General features: G+C 37.8%; 1 protein-coding gene across 14 annotated transcripts in view; it reads right to left on the bottom strand.

The window, feature by feature from the left end:
• The window catches only part of LOC119577883 (SAFB-like transcription modulator), a 22,753-nt gene extending 4,198 nt beyond the window's left edge, over positions 1-18,555 (bottom strand). For 2 of the 14 annotated variants that reach the window (XM_037925522.1, XM_037925536.1), the window contains exons 1-15: positions 18,378-18,555; positions 12,114-12,195; positions 11,777-11,992; positions 10,471-10,649; positions 10,283-10,310; positions 8,962-9,082; positions 7,938-7,987; positions 6,442-6,572; positions 4,588-4,737; positions 3,911-4,285; positions 3,435-3,589; positions 2,607-2,747; positions 990-998; positions 505-636; positions 49-324 (exon numbers count right to left, since the gene is read on the bottom strand). In XM_037925522.1, the coding sequence (XP_037781450.1) occupies positions 49-324; positions 505-636; positions 990-998; positions 2,607-2,747; positions 3,435-3,589; positions 3,911-4,285; positions 4,588-4,737; positions 6,442-6,572; positions 7,938-7,987; positions 8,962-9,082; positions 10,283-10,310; positions 10,471-10,649; positions 11,777-11,992; positions 12,114-12,195; positions 18,378-18,503 (2,171 nt within the window). In that variant the 5' untranslated portion in view covers positions 18,504-18,555. The remainder of the gene's footprint in view (positions 1-48; positions 325-504; positions 637-989; positions 999-2,606; positions 2,748-3,434; positions 3,590-3,910; positions 4,286-4,587; positions 4,738-6,441; positions 6,573-7,937; positions 7,988-8,961; positions 9,083-10,282; positions 10,311-10,470; positions 10,650-11,776; positions 11,993-12,113; positions 12,196-18,377) is intronic. The other 12 variants (XM_037925529.1, XM_037925523.1, XM_037925530.1 and 9 more) reach the window with 12 other exon arrangements.
• Between the last annotated feature and the right edge of the window lie 221 nt (positions 18,556-18,776).

Here is an 18,776-nt window from a genome sequence, read left to right as displayed (position 1 = left end):
ACACACGCACACCCATTACACTAACCCAAAAGGAGTAGTATCACCTACCTGTCTCTGGGCCTATCCCTAGAGGCCTGAGGAGGAGGGGGTCCTCTGTGGTCGCGGTCATCCCTGGGGCCCGAACGGTCGACAGGCCTCCTATCCTCACGGTCGCGGATTTCTCTTCTGTCATCATATCGGCTGCCTGTGCTGCCTGCACCCCCCCCGCCACGCATATCGTCGCGCCCCCCTCCGCCCCCAGCACCATGGCTGCCATGGCTGCCGTGGCCTCCTCTATCAAATCGTGCAGAATCATTACCTCTCTCGTAATTTCTGTCCTCATACCTGTGGGTGTTGTGGATCATCTAACCAAGCCTATTCACACCTGTCACTGACATCTCCACTATGTTTTGTTTTAATTGTTTTTAAGTTACCAAATCACAATAATCAATACTAATGCAACAATGAGATCAAATTTTCAAATACCCTGTAAAAAGCTACTAATACACAGATAGTGATCCATACCTGCGAGGTGGTGCAGGGGCGTCATCTAGACGACCTCGGCTGTCTGTGGCTGGTCTTTTGCGGTCATCAAAGAAGTCTCGCCGGTCTCGCTCATCAGCTGGTCGCTTGAGGCTGCGGCGCGTTTCCTCATACCTGCAAATACAGTAGACTCCGGCTCATGCAAGCAGGCTCTGGTAGGCCAAGCTTTCCAATTGCAACATGCTCATTACAGAGTTAAATGTTGAATGCACTGAATTCCAAGGGGGATACAAATTTAAATTAATGTCAATAAGACAAAAACTAGAATCAAATAAAAATAGAAAAAAAAGGAAAAAAAATCACAAGGGGGCTTAACATGAAATCAAAATACTTTCTTAAAAAATCTGCTGAAGTCAGTCAAGATGGGAGGATCAGTTTTACAGTAAGGAAAATCAAAATGAAAGGAATACGTCAAATTTACAATAACTAATCTTTTTTCTTCCTAGCATTCCAGAGGTAATACTGACCGGAGTCTACTGTTGAGGTTACTTGGTTAAAACTTTCTAATTAGAAAATAAAAAATTTATTAGAACATGTAGGTCTCAAATCTGTTACCCAAAAATTGTGTGTGCATCTACGAAAGTGTATGCACATTCAGAGTATTTTGAATGTGTGTGCGTGTGCGTGTGTCTGTCTGTGTGTGTGTGTGTCTGTGTGTGTGTCTGTGTGTGTGTCTGTGTGTGTGTGTGACTGTGTGTGTGACTGTGTGTGTGACTGTGTGTGTGTGACTGTGTGTGTGACTGTGTGTGTGTGACTGTGTGTGTGTGCGTGTGTGTGTGTGTGTGTGTGTGTGTGCATATGAAAAGGTCTGTCAGTGTGTATTTTCAATATCTCTGAATTCAATCACACAAGGCATTGTGGGCTTGAGATAAGAACCTGGGAAACAATAATACAGGAAGTTTCAGAATAAAAACAAAAATGTAATATAGTAATATATGGTAACCAAAAGAAATTGCAATAATCAATCATGTAATAAACAAGGAGGTAAACTGAAAATACTGTTAAAAAAAATCTAAAAAATTACTATTTGTCAATTGTATAAAGAATTACACATTCAACCTTAAATTTAAATAAGAACTTATTCACATGAAAATAACAAAGCATCATATAAAACAAAGTACTAATACAAAAACCTTTTATTACCCCACAAGTTAACACTGGAATTGTGTTCCAATAACAATTACTAGTTTCATAAAGGATACAACAACTACTTACTAAAAAAAAATCTGCATTAATTTTAGTTTTTTCTTTCACTCCCCATAAAATATATTATAAAGAACATTTCTTTTAGAAGATGTACTAAAAGCAATACAATCTCAAAATCAAGCAATTTCCATGCAGATTTATCAATGCTGAAAGATTTTTTTTTTCTTTTCTTTTCTTGTCATTCTGTGTACTTGCATTAGATCACAATGCCAGGAATAAATGAAGCTAACATCATTCTTTTAAGCTTAAGCATCGCAAGCAGAAATAAGGCTTCTCCTGAAAACTCTCATCTAGTTTCTATTCAGTTCTATTATAAAGGCATTTGTCTCACTTACTTCACATGATCAGGAGTTTTACAGAAGCCAAGAACACTATGCCAAATCTCTTATTAGCTTATTGCCATTTGCCATTTCTATCATACTGGTTTGTTTAAGCATGTCCTATTTTTCCACAAACTTCGAAGTTGTATTCTATTATGAACATTCAACTTCTGACTGCTATATTTATTCTACTTTTATATTTTGATTTCACAATAATAGGATGAACCAATATCTACAAAGATATAAATTTCCTAACTGTAACTGAAATTATTTATTAATATTCCTAAAATTGCTTGAATGTTCATCTTGTTGCACATTTCTACAAGATTAACATAAACAGCGTGTATGGTTTACACGCAGAAGGTTTTTTAATTCAATATTATGAAACATGAAGTGTTCAATCATGACGTTAAATCCAGGCTTATGAATCACAGAAAAAATAAAATAAAATAACTGCAACAATGAAAACAATAAGTCTTACACCTCTCGATACTCTGCCTACTAAACACACGAGCAACACTGGCAATACTAAAGTGACAAGTACTGCAAATGTCTTACCTCATCTGCTGCCTGCGAAGTTCTTCACGTTCCCTTTCCAACTTCTCTCTCTCTAATCTCTGGTGTTCTCTCTCCATTCGAAGGAGCTCCTGCTTCTGGCGTTCAATTCTCTCGCGCTCAATGCGCAACTTTTCTCTTTCCCTGTTGAGAATAATGGTTAAACTTGTCATTTTAAATATTTATCAAAAAAATTCTTCTTTATCCCCCAACTATCATAATTAATACTTCCAATTACTATATTATAAAAAACAGTATCAGGATTTTCTATCAAGTTTTCAGTATTTTTAAATTACTAACACAATAAACTTATCTTCATTCTTGTCCTTTCCATAACCTAGTTATATATATATATATATATATATATATATATATATATATTATATATATATATATATTATATATATATATATATATATAATAAATATATATATATATATATATATTAATATATATATATATATATTATATATATATTATTATATATATATTATATATTTATATAATTATATATATATTATATATATTTATATATATATATATATTATATATTATAAATTATTATATATATATATATATATATAATATTATAATATATATATATATATATATAAATATATATTATATATATATAAATAATATTATATATAAGATATATATAAGATATATATATATAATATATATATATATTATATATATATATATATATATATATATATACATATTTATTATATAACTTATGTTTATATATATATATATATATATATATATATATATATATATATATATATATATATATATATATGAAAAATTTTTACTTGTGCTACTTACCTTTGTAGCCTCTCTGCTTCTTCACGCTGCCGTCTTTCAATATTTCTCTGTCTGACCTCATCCTCTCTTCGCCTACGTTCCTCCTCCCTCATTATCCTCTCCCGTGCACGAATTCGCTGACGCTCACGCTCTTCCATAATCTGTGAGTGATGATACTTTGACAATTTCATTATTTACTCAACACATTCCTTTTTATAATTTTTGCCTGCCTATATTCTTCAAGCTAACAATATAATATGAATCAGTAAACCTATTCCTTACTATCATCTGTGCATTATGGAATCAATAATCCTTCTACAGTTCATTAAAGAGCTTTTGTTTTAAACTTCTACATCTACATTTTTTCAACTCCAGCATATTATACTGCAAATACCAGTATAGTGAAGTCTATAATCTAATCACAAAAACAGACTATTACATAATTATTTACTTTTTCACCATATGTAACAAATGCTCTCACCACAGCAGCCCTTTACCTGTTTGAAACTGAGAACATCATTCCGGCCTCCCCTCGTGTGTCCGCCCCTGAAGTTGTTGCCACGGTGATCCTGCCTGCGATCATACGGGCGGTTGTTCCTGGGGCCCCTTCGCTCACGGTCATGCTCCTTGTTACGGGCCACTTCCTCCTTGCCCTCTGGTTTCTTCTCTTCCTTCTTCTCACCTTCTTTCTCTCCCTTCTCTTCCACCCCCTCTTTCTTTTCTGTGCTAGGTTCTTTTTTGTCTCCTTCCTTCTTCTCTCCATCCTTCTTCTTTTCACTGCTTGGTTCCTTTTTGGATTCTGAGGGCTTGCGGTTGGATGACGACGATGAGGAGGATTTAGTTCTTGTGGGTCCACCAGGTTCTCCTTTTGCCTTTGAAATAAATAAATATGAAAAAATAAATAAATAGATAAATAAAAATACATAAATTGGTTGAAGGTGTCAGGCTATCATTGCTTCTTTCTGATATATGTAAAAAAAAAAAATTGCCTCAAAGTAGTTGAGACAGGGAAGCAGGGAAGTGTGATGCTAAGCAGATCACAGCTTAGGGGTAGATATGTAGGTCAGTAAATAAGAGGTTTGAGGAGGGAGTGAGGGAAAGGAAAGAATGTAGACTGTAGAGCAGACTGCTTTCTTACCTTCCTGTTTCACTTGGAAAAAGGTATTTGTCTTACCTTTTCTACTTGTATCATGCGACCATGAAGTTCTGTGTGGTTGAGCTGTGAAATACACTTAGAAGCATCTTCACTGCTCATCATTGTGACAAAACCATAACATTTTGCTCCGGGAGTTTTAGCATTTGTTACAATCTTGGCACTCATCACCTGGGAGAAAAATAGGACATGGGTATTAGGAACCAAATGTCTCAGATTTACAGTGGGACTGAAAATATCATCATCTACATAAACTGAATGTGAAAGTATACACCTACACCTACAGCTATAGGAATGGTAGTAATTCTGGCAGTTCTAATTAAATTACATCTTCCTCTTGAGTAATATGATGAATGACCAGACTTCCTATAAATGATCACTGAATATATATGAATATTTGTGTGTAATATTCTTAGATTTCTTTTCCTGCTTTTCCTTATCTTAACAGAATCACTAATGGCACTTCTAAAGACACACCACCAAAAAACTCATCATCATTTTGAATTCACAAAAATAGACATGTCATCACTAGATATTATAAGAGATTCTGGAGATCCATCAAACAAGTCTTAGGTTGGAGAAAGTTTCTAAGTCCATCTTTATGCTGACAAGGATATTTAGATCTATTCCAAAATGTTGCTATGAACGTAATGCATGTGTTTTTCAAAAGCAATCTATAGCACAGAAATGAATGCACTGGTCATTGTATTTCTAAATAGGCAATTTGTTATAGGGATGGGCATGTTATTACAGAGTGGCAGTTTGCATAATTTGGATAGGCTAGATAAAGAGTTTTTTCAACACATTGTACTGATTGCCCATCCAGTCTCTTATGATCAGCTTTTCATCACACTGCCAAGCTTAAATAGAGGGGGTTGGAGGGAAGGAGGGAAGGGAAGGGAAGGGAAGGGAAGGGAAGGGAAGGGGGAAGAGAGGAAGGGAGAGGGAGGGAAGAGGGAGAGAGAGAAGAGAGGGAAGAGAAGAGAGAGAGAGGGAGAGAGGGAGAGGATGAGAGAGAGAGAGAAGAGAGAAGAGAAGAGAGAGAGAGAGAGGAGAAAGAGAGAGAGAGTGAGAAGAGAGGAGAGAGAGGAGAGAGAGAGAGGATGAAGAGAGAGAGAGAGAGTGAATAGAGAGAGTGAGAGAGAGAGAGAGAGGAGAGGAGAAGAGAGAGAGAGAGAGAGAAGAGGAGAGAGGAGAGAGAGAGAGAGAGAGAGAGAGAGAGAGTAAGAGAGGAGAGAAGAGAGGGAGGAGAGAGAGAGGGAGAGAGAGAGAGGAGAGAGGAGAGAGAGAGAGAGAGAGAAGAAGAGAAGAAGAGAAAAGAGAGAGAGGAAGAGAATGATAGAGAGAGAAGAGAGAGAGAGGAAGAGAAAGGAGAGGAGGAGAGTGAAGAGAGAGAGAGGAGAGAGAGAGAGAGGAGAGAGAGAGAGAGAGAGTGAGAGTGAGAGTGAACAAATTCTGTGTAGATTTAGTTGACCGCAGTAGCACTATGTTGAAAGCACTTACAAACATTCTAAGTATAAAATCAAGCCATTTGTGACAGAAACTTGTTTACAAACAAACTGGTGTATGAATGAATCAAACTGAGCGGTGAAGAGAATACAAAAAATCAACTGCCAATATTAATAATAATGATTAACCTTTTCCAGATGGGTCACATGTACAAGCATCATAACATACCGCTTGGTCTGCGGGGTACAGCTGTACAAGCAGCAACACCAGAGCGCATGGAGCAGGACTTTCCACTTCATGTAGCGGACTCCTGCGCCCAGTGTCTGGCCGCTGCTAAAAATCACCAGAGTTTATTACACTCAGAGATTTCTGTTACCCATCAGCATGGGGTAAAAAAAAAAAAAAAAAAAATCATGTCTCTCTCACCTTGCCATACTTTGAGAAGACTGACTTGAGATCCTGAGCACGTGTGGAGGAAGCCAATCCGCTGACCCACAGATTCCTTCCACTGCTGCTGCTGCTACTGCTGCTTCCACTACCACCTTTGCTTTTGTGATCTGGAAGGTACATACAGCTTTGGGTTATTGAAAATGTTACATGAGTGAAGAGTAATTAGTGTAACATACTGAAGAAGCATGACTTAAATCACCCACATACTTCAACCATTACTGATTTGTGAGTTAAGCACTGTGAAGAAACTACTTTCAGAAAACACTGAATAATAAATTGTAATTCAATTTTCCTTTTCCATTTCTTTTCGCCAAATGTCAAATCTGTACTTGCTAACTTACACCACTCAGTCCACTATCAGTTCACTATCTACCCTCCTCACATCCCTTTATATCTATTTTTCTACTTACCCTTCATTCTCTTTCTTCTCTGATTTTGATGAGCACATTACCTGAAATATTTCTTTCCACTTATGTGCTGGAACAACCTAAAGCATTAGTGCAAGTTAAAGTCATATATAAGGAATATCTTTTTTTTTTTTTTTTTTTCTAGCCATGCCTCATTTTTGTTCTCCTATCCACCACTTTCCTTCATTAGATTTCATCAATAATTGTTCTGTTAGAAGACCTACTATAACCTCTGGTGCTACTAACTTTGCATAGCCATATTCTTGTTTTTTTCATTGATGGTTGTCAAATCTATTACTTCTAATATCTTGCAAAATCACATAAAAACATGTGCATACCAGCTCACTGTCAAAAAATATCTTACCAACAAGTGAACAATAGATCTAAAACACTAGAATGGACAGATATTTGTGGTCTATGAATTAGCTGTAACACAAAGTACTAGCTTTGTTTATTTTTGTACTTTTGAAGTACAAACCATCAATAGATACTACATATTACAAGGTTTTAACTATTCTTCACCTAGAAATACTTACATAATACTGCTTTAGAAACTAAGCTTAGTCCCTGACTGCAAAGCTTATGTGCCATGGCTTCCTCTTTTCAGAGATAGCACACATTCACTTCAGTACATAACTGAAACCGCTGTTGTTTATATTCAGCTGTAATACCACTATACAGTGAGATAATAACAGTTATAGAGACTCAGCACTGATCCTTACAGGCTGCACCTAAAAACTTTTGGTAAAGAAATTGTTGATTTAAAGTTGCATCTCTTAGTTGGAATGACTAAGAATCATTTGTATTTACAGTATTCACCTACCTCTTTTGTCCCGTTCTACAGCTTCCTTTTCTGTTAAAAGTACATTTTCTACCCTCTTTTCACATACCCACATTTGGTTCAAAAGCAATCCTCTCTCATACTCGTTACTAAATAGTAATACACTTTAATTCACACATCTCTGACTACATTGTTGCCTCACAAGTACCAAGAAATTTGTAAAATAAACTTATCATCTACCTAGTTTGCTAACTGATTAAAAAACCCTATATAATAAAACTTACCTTTGTCATCCTTAAGTTTGTCATCTTTCCCTTTGTCCTCTCCGGAAGTGCTGAGAATATGGAAAAAAAGAGATTCACAAGATTATAAAAAATTCTTTCCAGAGACTGAGAAAGGCTTAAGCTAATATTTCATCATCAAAGGATTTCAGCTTTAACATGATCAAGTCTAAAGTCTAATATAGGAAAATCTCAAAACTTACTTCCTTCTGTTAATTGCGGTTACTTAAAAAATATAAAAGTTTCCTTTTTTCTCGATTTACAAAAAATATTTGACAGGTAATATTTTCGCTTCAGAGGACAGTTCCTGCAAGCCAGAGTGCAACATGCACCTCTGTTTGGATTTATCATATAAGAAATCGTCACCTAAACTGCCTCACCCTTTTTTCCACATTTTACAACATTTTTCGTTGAAAATAATTTCTTCTTTAATACTAAAACTTTTATTGAAAAACACTTCAAAACAATTTCTCACTGGGTTTTGGCCAGGATGCTCTGGATACAAGAGAAAAATATTCCACTTCTTTTTACAATATCTACAAAGCAGCAGAACCACTTAAAGCCTTCACCCTCTTCCATGTTCTGAGACCTTCCCTGCTACGCCCTACTCCCTGAACCCATGTTACTACTCCCTCACCTCTACTGACCAGTTTTCTCTAAAAAATAATCTTGTATTTTTTAACAGGTATCCCAATTTCTGACACTTCTAAGAGCTACATTAACACAGTACCACCCTAAGTGACTTAACCAGTCAAAATAAAAAGGTATACAATAAATAAAGAAAAGAAAACTTAAAAAGAATTCACAATTAAATAAACAAATCAATAAATAAAAACAATTTGGCCATAGTGTTTTGCTCCCCACATCCACATGTCTTGGGATGTTGGCAGGCCTGTGTGACATGAACAGACTAGTGTGTTTACCAACTGGTCTAGTAAGTGTGTCTAGCAAAGGGAGATCATGCCCCATGTTTCAGCAGCAGCTTAGGACTCACTGCTATCATACAAACCCAGCATGAGGAACCAACCTCTTGGGCTTTTCGCATTCTTTCTTATCCTGAGAATCGGTGTCGGTTGTGTCCTTGTTGCCCGTGGCGGAGTCTGCGCTGGCGTGGGTAGCGGTGCTGCCCTCCTTGATGTGTGATCGCTCTGTGGGTCGAGTGAGTCATCAGGCTGGGTCGTGGCTCCCCTCTGGCAGGTGGGTTGAGTCCAGCGCCAGAAGCGAGTCACGCTGTGTTGCTGGTTCAAGCTGAACCAGGCGGGGATGAAGAGACCCCCTCATCACTGCTGCCACTGCTGCTGCACTGCTGCCGCTGCCCCTCGCACTGCCTTGACAAAGTGGGAGGGTGGGGGGACCACAGGGGATACTGGAACATCTGCTGATTAGACTTCCACTGGACACACCGCTGCTGTACCTGGTGTGGCTGACGTGACTGCTGCTGCTGGCTAAGTATTCATCATATCTTGCTCACATACAGAAGACTGCATGCTGAAAAATTACTACTGAGAAGCTACAAGATCCCTTGTAAAGAAGATAAACATGTGCAACTTTCCACGCGCACAAGCCAGCGCTCTTGCTGGTGCTGTCAACACCAGACCTGCTGCTGCAGCCACTGTTGTCCCTGGTGCATCTTGGAAGCCTGGGTCCCCCACACCCCATCTCCTTCTTCTCATTCTGGCTATAAAATATACTCAAGTATCCTACAGAATCACGCTATTGGTATATGATGTTCAATCCTTAGGTAGACGGGGATTTCTTTGCATAAGAAGTTAGTAAGATGTGCATTGACTGCCTATCCAGGGCACTGCATTTAGTAAATTCCACTAGCTATAGGCAACAAACTTTAGGCTCACACAAACTAAAAAGACGAGTTTTATCTTCATTCCTACGAGTTCAGAAAAGTAGAAAAGCACCTGTAGAACGCTGGAGAGTCATCATCATTATCATTATCATCTTCATCATCATATCTTCAATCTTCCTCCTGAATGCGTAGTTTTCAAAGCGAGTGTTTCCCCCCATGAAACACGAGCACTTAGTCCCGTTTTTTTAGTTCTTTGCCGAGCAGCCCACTTCCTGGTGGCTGCAATCCTCACTTCAGGGCGGCAGCAGGACACATGCTGCAGCCTTCAAGACAGCAGCCTCTTGCTGATCTCTTCCACATACCTGAAGCTTCTCACTTGGCCACCACATTAAAACGTTCACCACAACTTCTTGTGCAACCAAACACGGTTACAGACACTGTGTGAGCCCAAGTCTGTGCCATAACTAACTAACCCTAACAGATATTGAACAAAACAAGATATGGATAAAGTATGTAAAAATAAGTATCCCCATATAGAGGGGCTTACCTTTCCCATCTGCATTTGAAGAGTCATCCTGTAAAGAGAAGTCCTGATTAGTATTTACATTTATAATGTACATTTATAATGAAGTTACAAACTCAAGGTGTACATGGTAAATGTCAATCTCAAACCTAAAACTTTACAAAATAGTTCTTTGAGAAAGTGTAAACAACTTCTTGCTTATGAGCACTTACATGGTCGAGGCGTTCAGAGTAGTTGAAAGTCATTTCATCTTCCAACATCTTGTCTTCATCCTCCAACATAAGGTTTATAGAGTCATCCTCCATGTTGCGAGTGTCTTCCTCATCTGGATGATGACCCACCTCATCTTCACCCACTTCCTCGGACTCTTCCACACCTGGGGGGAGCAAGACTGCACAAGTGTACCAGGGGAGGTGCAAGACTATTTTACCTTATGCTTTACAATATGCTAAAATAGAAACAGGATCCCTATGAACAACTTCCTAAGCATCATGATTCACTACCAAAAACAAATTTAAATGAAAATGAATAAATAAAACAATCAGGAAAAGTAGATAAGAGCCTAAGCAACCTATCATTTCTCCAAAACAAACTAATTATACAATTAACTGAATCAAGGATACTATGATACAATAAACTCAGCATCTCAGTACCACCTAAAACAGGAACTTTCCTCTATTTCTTAAAGAATTCCTAGTGAAATGTAGATTTCAGAAAACATTTTCCTTCAATTCTATGCAATTCCCTTCTTCTTTAAACCACATTTGTTACCTGTGGGGTAACTATATACACTACCAAACATATTATCCTTTAGTCTCAGATTGCTCTTTTCTTTGGAAATTCAAGTTGTCCTGTTGCTTTAAATCATAACTTTGCTCAAGGCATTTCACCATATTCTTCCACTTTCAAATCCAATGAATGTGGATTCATTTTACACAGAATCCTAGTACTAATAATCAATTTTATCAATATTGCCTGACTTACAGTTATCAAAATATCATCCTCCTCCTCAAGCTTAACATATAGCAATACCCATTTCCAGAATCCTTTACTTGCATCTAGAAATCTAAAAGATGAATCTTTGTCTCTTTCATCTATTACCACCACCTATTATACATTTAAACTAATCAGTTTCAGTTAGGAATCTTGTCTGAGCTCTTCCAAAATTCCTTTACACACACAATACTATAAGGAATATCAATAATCAAATGATAATCAAATACCTTTACACTTCTACCAACATTCCCTTTTTATAATACAAAGTTGCTGATTCTCTCTTTAGCTCTACCTCCTGTTTTTCACAATTACTGAAGGTATTTCTAATAGTTCACCAGAATAAAATCAGACACCTATTTCAAGCTTTACCTGTTTTCTAATTTTGTTGTTTTGCACAATATAATTCACAATCAACAGGGCACCAATTATGACAAGAAACAAACTTTAATATCTCCATATTTCAAGACAAACAAGCTCTGGAAGTTCAAACTATCAGTTCTACTTTTCCTGGTTTCAACTTACCAACTTCTTCACAGGGGTCAGCACTCTCCTCAGCCTTCATATTCTCCTCATCCTTCTGCTCTACTTCAACATCCTCACCTGTGGCATCAACTGTCTGCGTCTGTCCCTGAGGCTCGCCCTGCTCCTCCTCTTCCTCTTCCTCCTCCTCTTCGTGGTTGGCAGAGTCACCATTCACATGGTTCACCATTTCATCTTCACCTTCAGCATCAACAGATTCTGTGCAAAGGAGAGAATGAAGGTTTTTTATACAAGCCATACCAGTTGCATATCCAAAAGAAATTCTGCACATTATAACATCACCACTAATGTTGGGCATTTGTTCTGTATTACTACTCACTTCTGTTTGGCTTTGCAGGCGTGCTGGGTAAACTGCCTTCAAAATCAAACTCATCTGGATTCTGTCCTTCATCTTCTAAAGCCTAGAAAGAGAGAAACGTTTCAATGATATTCCTTTCCAATGGTAAATTCTAAAGTTCCTGTAATGGCCACTCTTATTATAAAAGATCAATATTATAAATACTTTTAAAGTAACTTAGACCTTTGAGAAGGAAAAGTCTGCTGTCTCTAAATTGTTAAAAATGTAATACAAAAACAAAGAGAAGACAAAAGAGAAAGAATATGAGAGAGGGGAGAGAGAGAGAGAGAGAGAGAGAGAGAGAGAGAGAGAGAGAGAGAGAGAGAGAGAGAGAGAGAGAGAGAGAGAAGAGAAGAGGAAGAGAAGAAGAAGAGAGAGAGAGAGAGAGAGACAGAGAGAGAGGAGAGCAGAGAGAGAAGAGAGAGAGAGGAGAGAGAGAGAGAGAGGAGAGAGGAGAGAGAGAGAGAGAGAGAGAGAGAAGAGAGAGAAGAGAGAGAGAAGAGAGAGAGAGAAGAGAGAGAAGAGAGAGAGAGAGAGAGAGAGAAAGAGAGAGAGAGAGAGAGAGAGAGAGAAGAGAGAAGAGAGAAGAAGAGAAGAGAAGAGAGAAAGAAAAGAGAGAGAGAGAAGAGAAGAGAAGAGAGACAGAGAAGAGAAGAGAGACAGAGAAGAGAAGAGAGACAGAGAAGAGAAGAGAGACAGAGAAGAGAGAGAGAGAGAGAGGAGAGACGAGAAGAGAGGAGAAGAGAGAAGAGAAGAGCAGAGAAGAGTAGATAGAGAGAGAGAAGAGAGAGAAGAGAGGAGGAGAGAGAGAGAGAGAGAGAGAGAGAGAGAGAGAAGAGAGAGAGAGAAGAGACACAGAGAGAAAAGCAAGATATCTAGGCCCCTACTATGACTGTAACCTGCAGGGATCATCAAATGTATCCATTTCTAAGGAACTGGATTTATTTCCCCTTACCAACCACATCCAGAGAATCTCAGAAATTTCTTGGTATAACAAAGGTTTGAAACTATGTAACTTAGCTAGTCAAAAGATTTGACTTTTCACACTAGTGTTTCTTCACACCATTTCCTACATGAAAAAGGGGAAACATCAGTTGTTTTATGTAAGCCTAATGGGCACGGCTATAACCAAAAAAAAACATACAATTTGGTTTAATTAAAGTAAGTAGGTGAAAGATATAGCAACAATTTTCTGATAAGAACTAGTAGTGGGTGACAAACTCACAATGACTAAAAATACCATGTAATTTTAAACAATAGTTTCACTAGCCTAATAGGAAGCTGTAGATGCAACCTTTACACTAAAGGATTGTATTCGTAATGAAATTCATAATCCCCAAATTCAGGACCAACAAGACATTACTAAATTTGCCTACAATAAATGAATAAAAATCCACAAAGCATCAGAAGTTTTGCACCCTAGTTCCAATTCAGAGGAACATTTTCAACTGCTATGTATTTTTATTTTTTGTTTTGCTATGTTAGTGCAGCTCCTTTCTAACCAATCTACAGAATTCTAACAATATCATTGAAAGCTTTGAGTCTATTCTTTACAAATGCATTCACTGCAATGGTTGCTCAGTAATCAATATGCACAAAACTCCACCGCCTCCTTGTTTCATACAGATCAAACGTATGTGTATATGTAGCAAGTATAAGGACTGGGTAAGTCTCAAAAATAATTCACACTGCATTCTTTAAGGGGACCATCCCAAATGTGTGTGTGTGTGTGGGGGGGGAGGCTTTGATAATAACACTTCTCAAAGATATGACTTCATGAATATCCAAACACTTAAATCAATATCACAATAAATGGAAGAAAAACCCACAATACAAAAACTGTCTCATTTTCAATAAATCTAGTTTTTGTATTGTGGGTTTTTCTTTCATTGTATCAGCACGGAAGAGTGTTTTGCTATTCATCACAATAAATGAAAATCGTAATGATTTATATAATATTTTGAGATTTTTCTTTAAAAATGTGATTTTGTGTATATCTACACATGAAATATGTTATGCATCAAGACTCCCTGATAATGGTAAAAAATAAAAGTATAAATAATAATATTTTGGTTTGGATTCACCATGTCGATCTGTGCCATCCACCATCGGCAATTTGTGTTTGAGTTGAAATTGGTCCTTCCTGTTGTAAAGAGCACTTCAGTATAAAGAACCACTTGGAGGCAGGATACTGAACTTCATTATAAGTGAAATACTGATTATTTTACACTGAGAACAACAGTAAACAATAATACCCGCTCTAAAATAAAACTATATGGAACTTTGAAATTGGTCTTCTGCATTCACTTAGTAGAGTTAAAACAGCTACTGCACTTTTTACATGTGTTTCCTGTAATAAAAAAAACACTTAATCACACTTTCAGTGGCAGAAAAATAATCTTTTGCCATGATTGTAACAAAAAAAATCATGGCATGTTCATAGATACACCATGGCAATGCATACATGCCCCCAGCAGATGGTCCCGCCATGCCATGGCATGTGCGTACATGCCACCCGTCAATGGGTTAAAACTACAGTGACCAGCTCCCCCCCCCCCTTTTTGGAGTGTGGGAAAAATTCAACGGCTTCAGAAATTCTCATCGTAAATTTAATTCACACATGCTTCTATAGTTCTCAAACTTGAACCAGTATGTTATATTCATGCAAGGATAATATTTCTATAACTATTTTGTACTGATATTGCCATCTACAGTTCTCCATAATCAGACTTAAAAAAAAAAGTATTTTCTGGTTTAGATTAGTTGGCTTTATGACTTAATGCATTTATTAAATGTTTAAGACGTGAATCAAGATTAACCTTTTATTGACGGGCATAAGAACTCACTGAAATCAATTAAAATCTAGTGAGATGTGGCAACGGCCCGACAGTGGGCGCGGGAGTCCGCTGCTTTAAGCCGAATGTCTCACTCCACTCGCTCTGGCGCGTCGCCACACATACAAGTTTACTCTGCCGAGACCCGTTTCCTATGACGTGTCTACACGTGACCCGTCAATAACGGGTTAAAAAAAGGGGGTGGGGGAGGTGTACAGTATGGTCCCTATTGAAAACAATAACTCTGATTGACTTGGTAATAATCGCAAAGTACACTATATAAACTTTTTTATTTTATATATAACATTATTAGGTTTAGTGAAGAAATAAAAGAGATAACTAACTTTGGCAATTTACAACAGTTGGGATGGTCCCCTTTAGCCATATCCACCTACACCACATCCAATGAATGAGCTTGATCATGGTCTAGTCACATCTACACTATACCTAATCTTAAATTCATTTCACAAACCTAACAAAGCAAGCAAAAGGCATAATATAAGAGTAGCTGGTGTTTGCCCTTTAGCTAGAGAGATTTCCTTCTGAGACTTGATATACAACTGCTTTTGCTGCCTTGTGGAATCTATTTAAACTCAACTTTGTTTAAAAAGCATTTCTAACCACAGGCAAAATATATACTTTAAAGCAATATTTTGATTAATTACCATTTCCCTTCTTGCAAATATATATTTATACATCTATCTCCATCAAGCCACTATAATTTCTAACAACACAGAGGATTCTGATCTATATCCATTTGTGTTAGACTCATACCCGCCTATTGTATCCCATTTAAGCATCAGAAAGTTGCAGGAAAGCTTTCACCTTCTTGGACATCGTACCCCTTAACCTGCTATTTACATCTGGCAGTGCAATAATCAAACTATATCTTTTACCAGGCCTTCTGCAAACTTTCTCGTAGTTATTTCATCAGATGTTACTGAAGCCCACTGTAGATTTCCACTCTGAAAAGGGTAGCAAACACTCAAAGAAGCAAATGCCAAAACTATTTCAAACCTGTGTTCAATACTTTCTTCCCAAACATGTACCTGCTGTATTTAACACTTACTGAAGCAATAGCAAGTTTTGCTTAAAGTAATTTCATTGCTTCTAACTGTATTATATGCATGTAGATCTGGAATACAACTGCCACTTGCCATCGTTTCAGCAAACAACACTATTCACATGACTTTCTATACATTTGTTAATATCAGTTTAATTCATTTATTATACTTTAACCACTTCAATCCAGGTGATGTGACCATCACATCATGAAAAAATCTGGCTCAAGGGGCGGGTGACACGTACATGCCATCACAGGAAAATCTGGCTGTAGGCTGGGTGATGCACAAACCTCTTGACCATCGACAATTCTGCATTATTCCCATCAATGTACAAGTGTGGAATGTAATGTCCATGACCCATAACTGGAAGAGCACTGCCTCCTTAGAGGACAGCATTTTCATGCTCAGCAAATTCCTGGCACCATGACCAGTGACGCAGAAAACTGATTACGAAAAAATATTTAAAAAGGACACAAATAAGAAAATTACGCATTTTTTTCTTGCACAGCATTGTAGACTACCTAGAGAGAGGACATGGAGTCTATGCAAAGAAACTAATCTATTACCATCTGGATAATGCCAATTAAATGGCAAATATGGATATTGGAAAATGGCCAAAAAGCTAAAAACACTTATGCATAAAAAGAGGAAATACCTTTGCAATTAGAAGGTATAGTGTCTTGCCATCGTACAAACATGTTTTACCTCAATGCCGCTGGGTGGTTTCCCAATACAAAAGCCCTCTCTCTCAGGTTGTATTCATAGTGGCCTAGGCCCCACTCCCAGGGGGATTGTATCGGCACAAAAGCATGCGCGGCATGACTGCATATGCCCCTGGAAAATGGGACCAGCACACCAAGACATGTTTGCATAGGCAACCCATATATAGTCCAGGAATGCCATGGCATGTACATGCCACCCGGCAGAAAGGGTTACAGGTAATGGATGGCACAGAGATCCTGTAGAAGTTCATAATGGTAATACATAAACTCCTTCACCCAAAAGTTACTGAATAAGCAGTTTTCGATCATGCATTTTGTATTGGCCCCCTCAGGTTGATATTTCAGTCAGTCATCTGTGCCTCAACAGAATGATTTACAAATATAAAATTAAATATACTTTAGACCCCTAATTTACAAATAAACCTACAGTGAGTAAACATTGGCCTGTTACTAATGGTCACACTAGCCTATTCAAAATCAGGAACACTATCATTCTTTTGGCAAGGACTAAAAATGTAATCTGGGTAGCCAGGGGAGGCAGACCTAAGCATTCTTTACCTAGATCTTCCTTTTTTTATGATCTAGAGCCAAATATCTTCAATTATTCTATTCTAATTATCATTACAGAAAGCAACAATCACAGCCTAAGTCAACTCTGTGCTCCTGAGTCTCAGTTCCATCTTGCCATGCATACAAGGGTGACGACAATATTTCCCAAGAGGTACTAGGAGGCAGAGCCCTCCATCAACCCTCCCCTCAGGCAGTGCTCAACCTAGGTTATTGAATGGATTTTGTGATGTAAAGTTGTGGATGTGTATCAGAATATGTTACTAAGAGTGACGCACCTTCTAGAGATGAAGTCTCAAAACCAGGGGATCGTGCAAACCCAAAAATCCCAACCTAACCTTTTCTACCTTTTATTTAATTCCCTAAACAGGAGGGGCAACTCTGCACATCCTTTACTGCCACTATGTGCCAACTTACAGAAAATGAAATATTTACAGTTAGGGTGTTGTGAACTTTGTCTCTCAATGGTGATATGCAGTGGATATCTCTGTCATTATGAAGTAAATGCAAGGTTGCAGCAGCTGTACCTATATTGTTTAGGACTTCTTGACATTAGGACTTTTATGATCTATTAGATGGCAGTGTCTATTTCCCTCTATCTGTGTGTGTAGCTCTCAGTAACATAACCTTAGTATCAGTGATAAGGCACTTTTGGTGATATTTCTATGACATTAAAAAAGTAATGTATTTGCAAGGGAAGATTTTAAAAATCACTTATGGGTTCTCTTATACGAATACTAATGGATTAAAACTTAAACACGGCACCCATTCATAACAGATCTACCGTGTAAATCAAAATAAATCATAATAAATCATTCTCGACGTTTAGCAAGTGAAATTGCGGTCTTCTTACAAAACCATTTGCTCTATATCCCATTACGTGTACATTTTGCAAGGAAATTAACACGACCGTAGAGCCATTCAACGCCACGAACATGTCCTACAGATGGGAACTTGAGCAAAGAAAAAGAATATGAATAAAAGGCCAATAATAACACGCCATGTTGGGCAACGTGTCTAGGAGCCAGCACTTCCCTCTGCCTTTTTCTCTTCTCTCACCTTGCGTAGCCGGTCAGTCAGGACGGCTTTTACACCTGATTTGTCCAAGCCGCGTTTCTCGAGCTCGGCTCTGAGATCTACCACCCTTAAATCGTCTATTTTCTTCGTTTTTCCCTCCGTCGACATGATTCCTGCGGTGTGTGGGACGCGTAGTCACTGTGACGTCAACGCCCTGCGCACGGTCCCGGATGCCCACCTTATTTTTGCCTTGTTTGCGGATTTTACCGCCTTAAAATCCGTTGATGAATGACAGAAAGCGCTCAATTTTAAGACTAAATTATTTCGATTATATTTTAGAACAATTCCGTTCTATTTACGCAACATGTGTTACGAGCTTTTCGAAGAGTTTTAGACCGTGTTCAACTCCGACCATAACATTGTTGGAACGTACGGGAGGCC

Source organism: Penaeus monodon, chromosome 10 (genome assembly GCF_015228065.2).
Source record: "Penaeus monodon isolate SGIC_2016 chromosome 10, NSTDA_Pmon_1, whole genome shotgun sequence".
Taxonomy (NCBI): domain Eukaryota; kingdom Metazoa; phylum Arthropoda; class Malacostraca; order Decapoda; family Penaeidae; genus Penaeus; species Penaeus monodon.
This window is presented reverse-complemented; position numbering and strand designations above follow the sequence as displayed.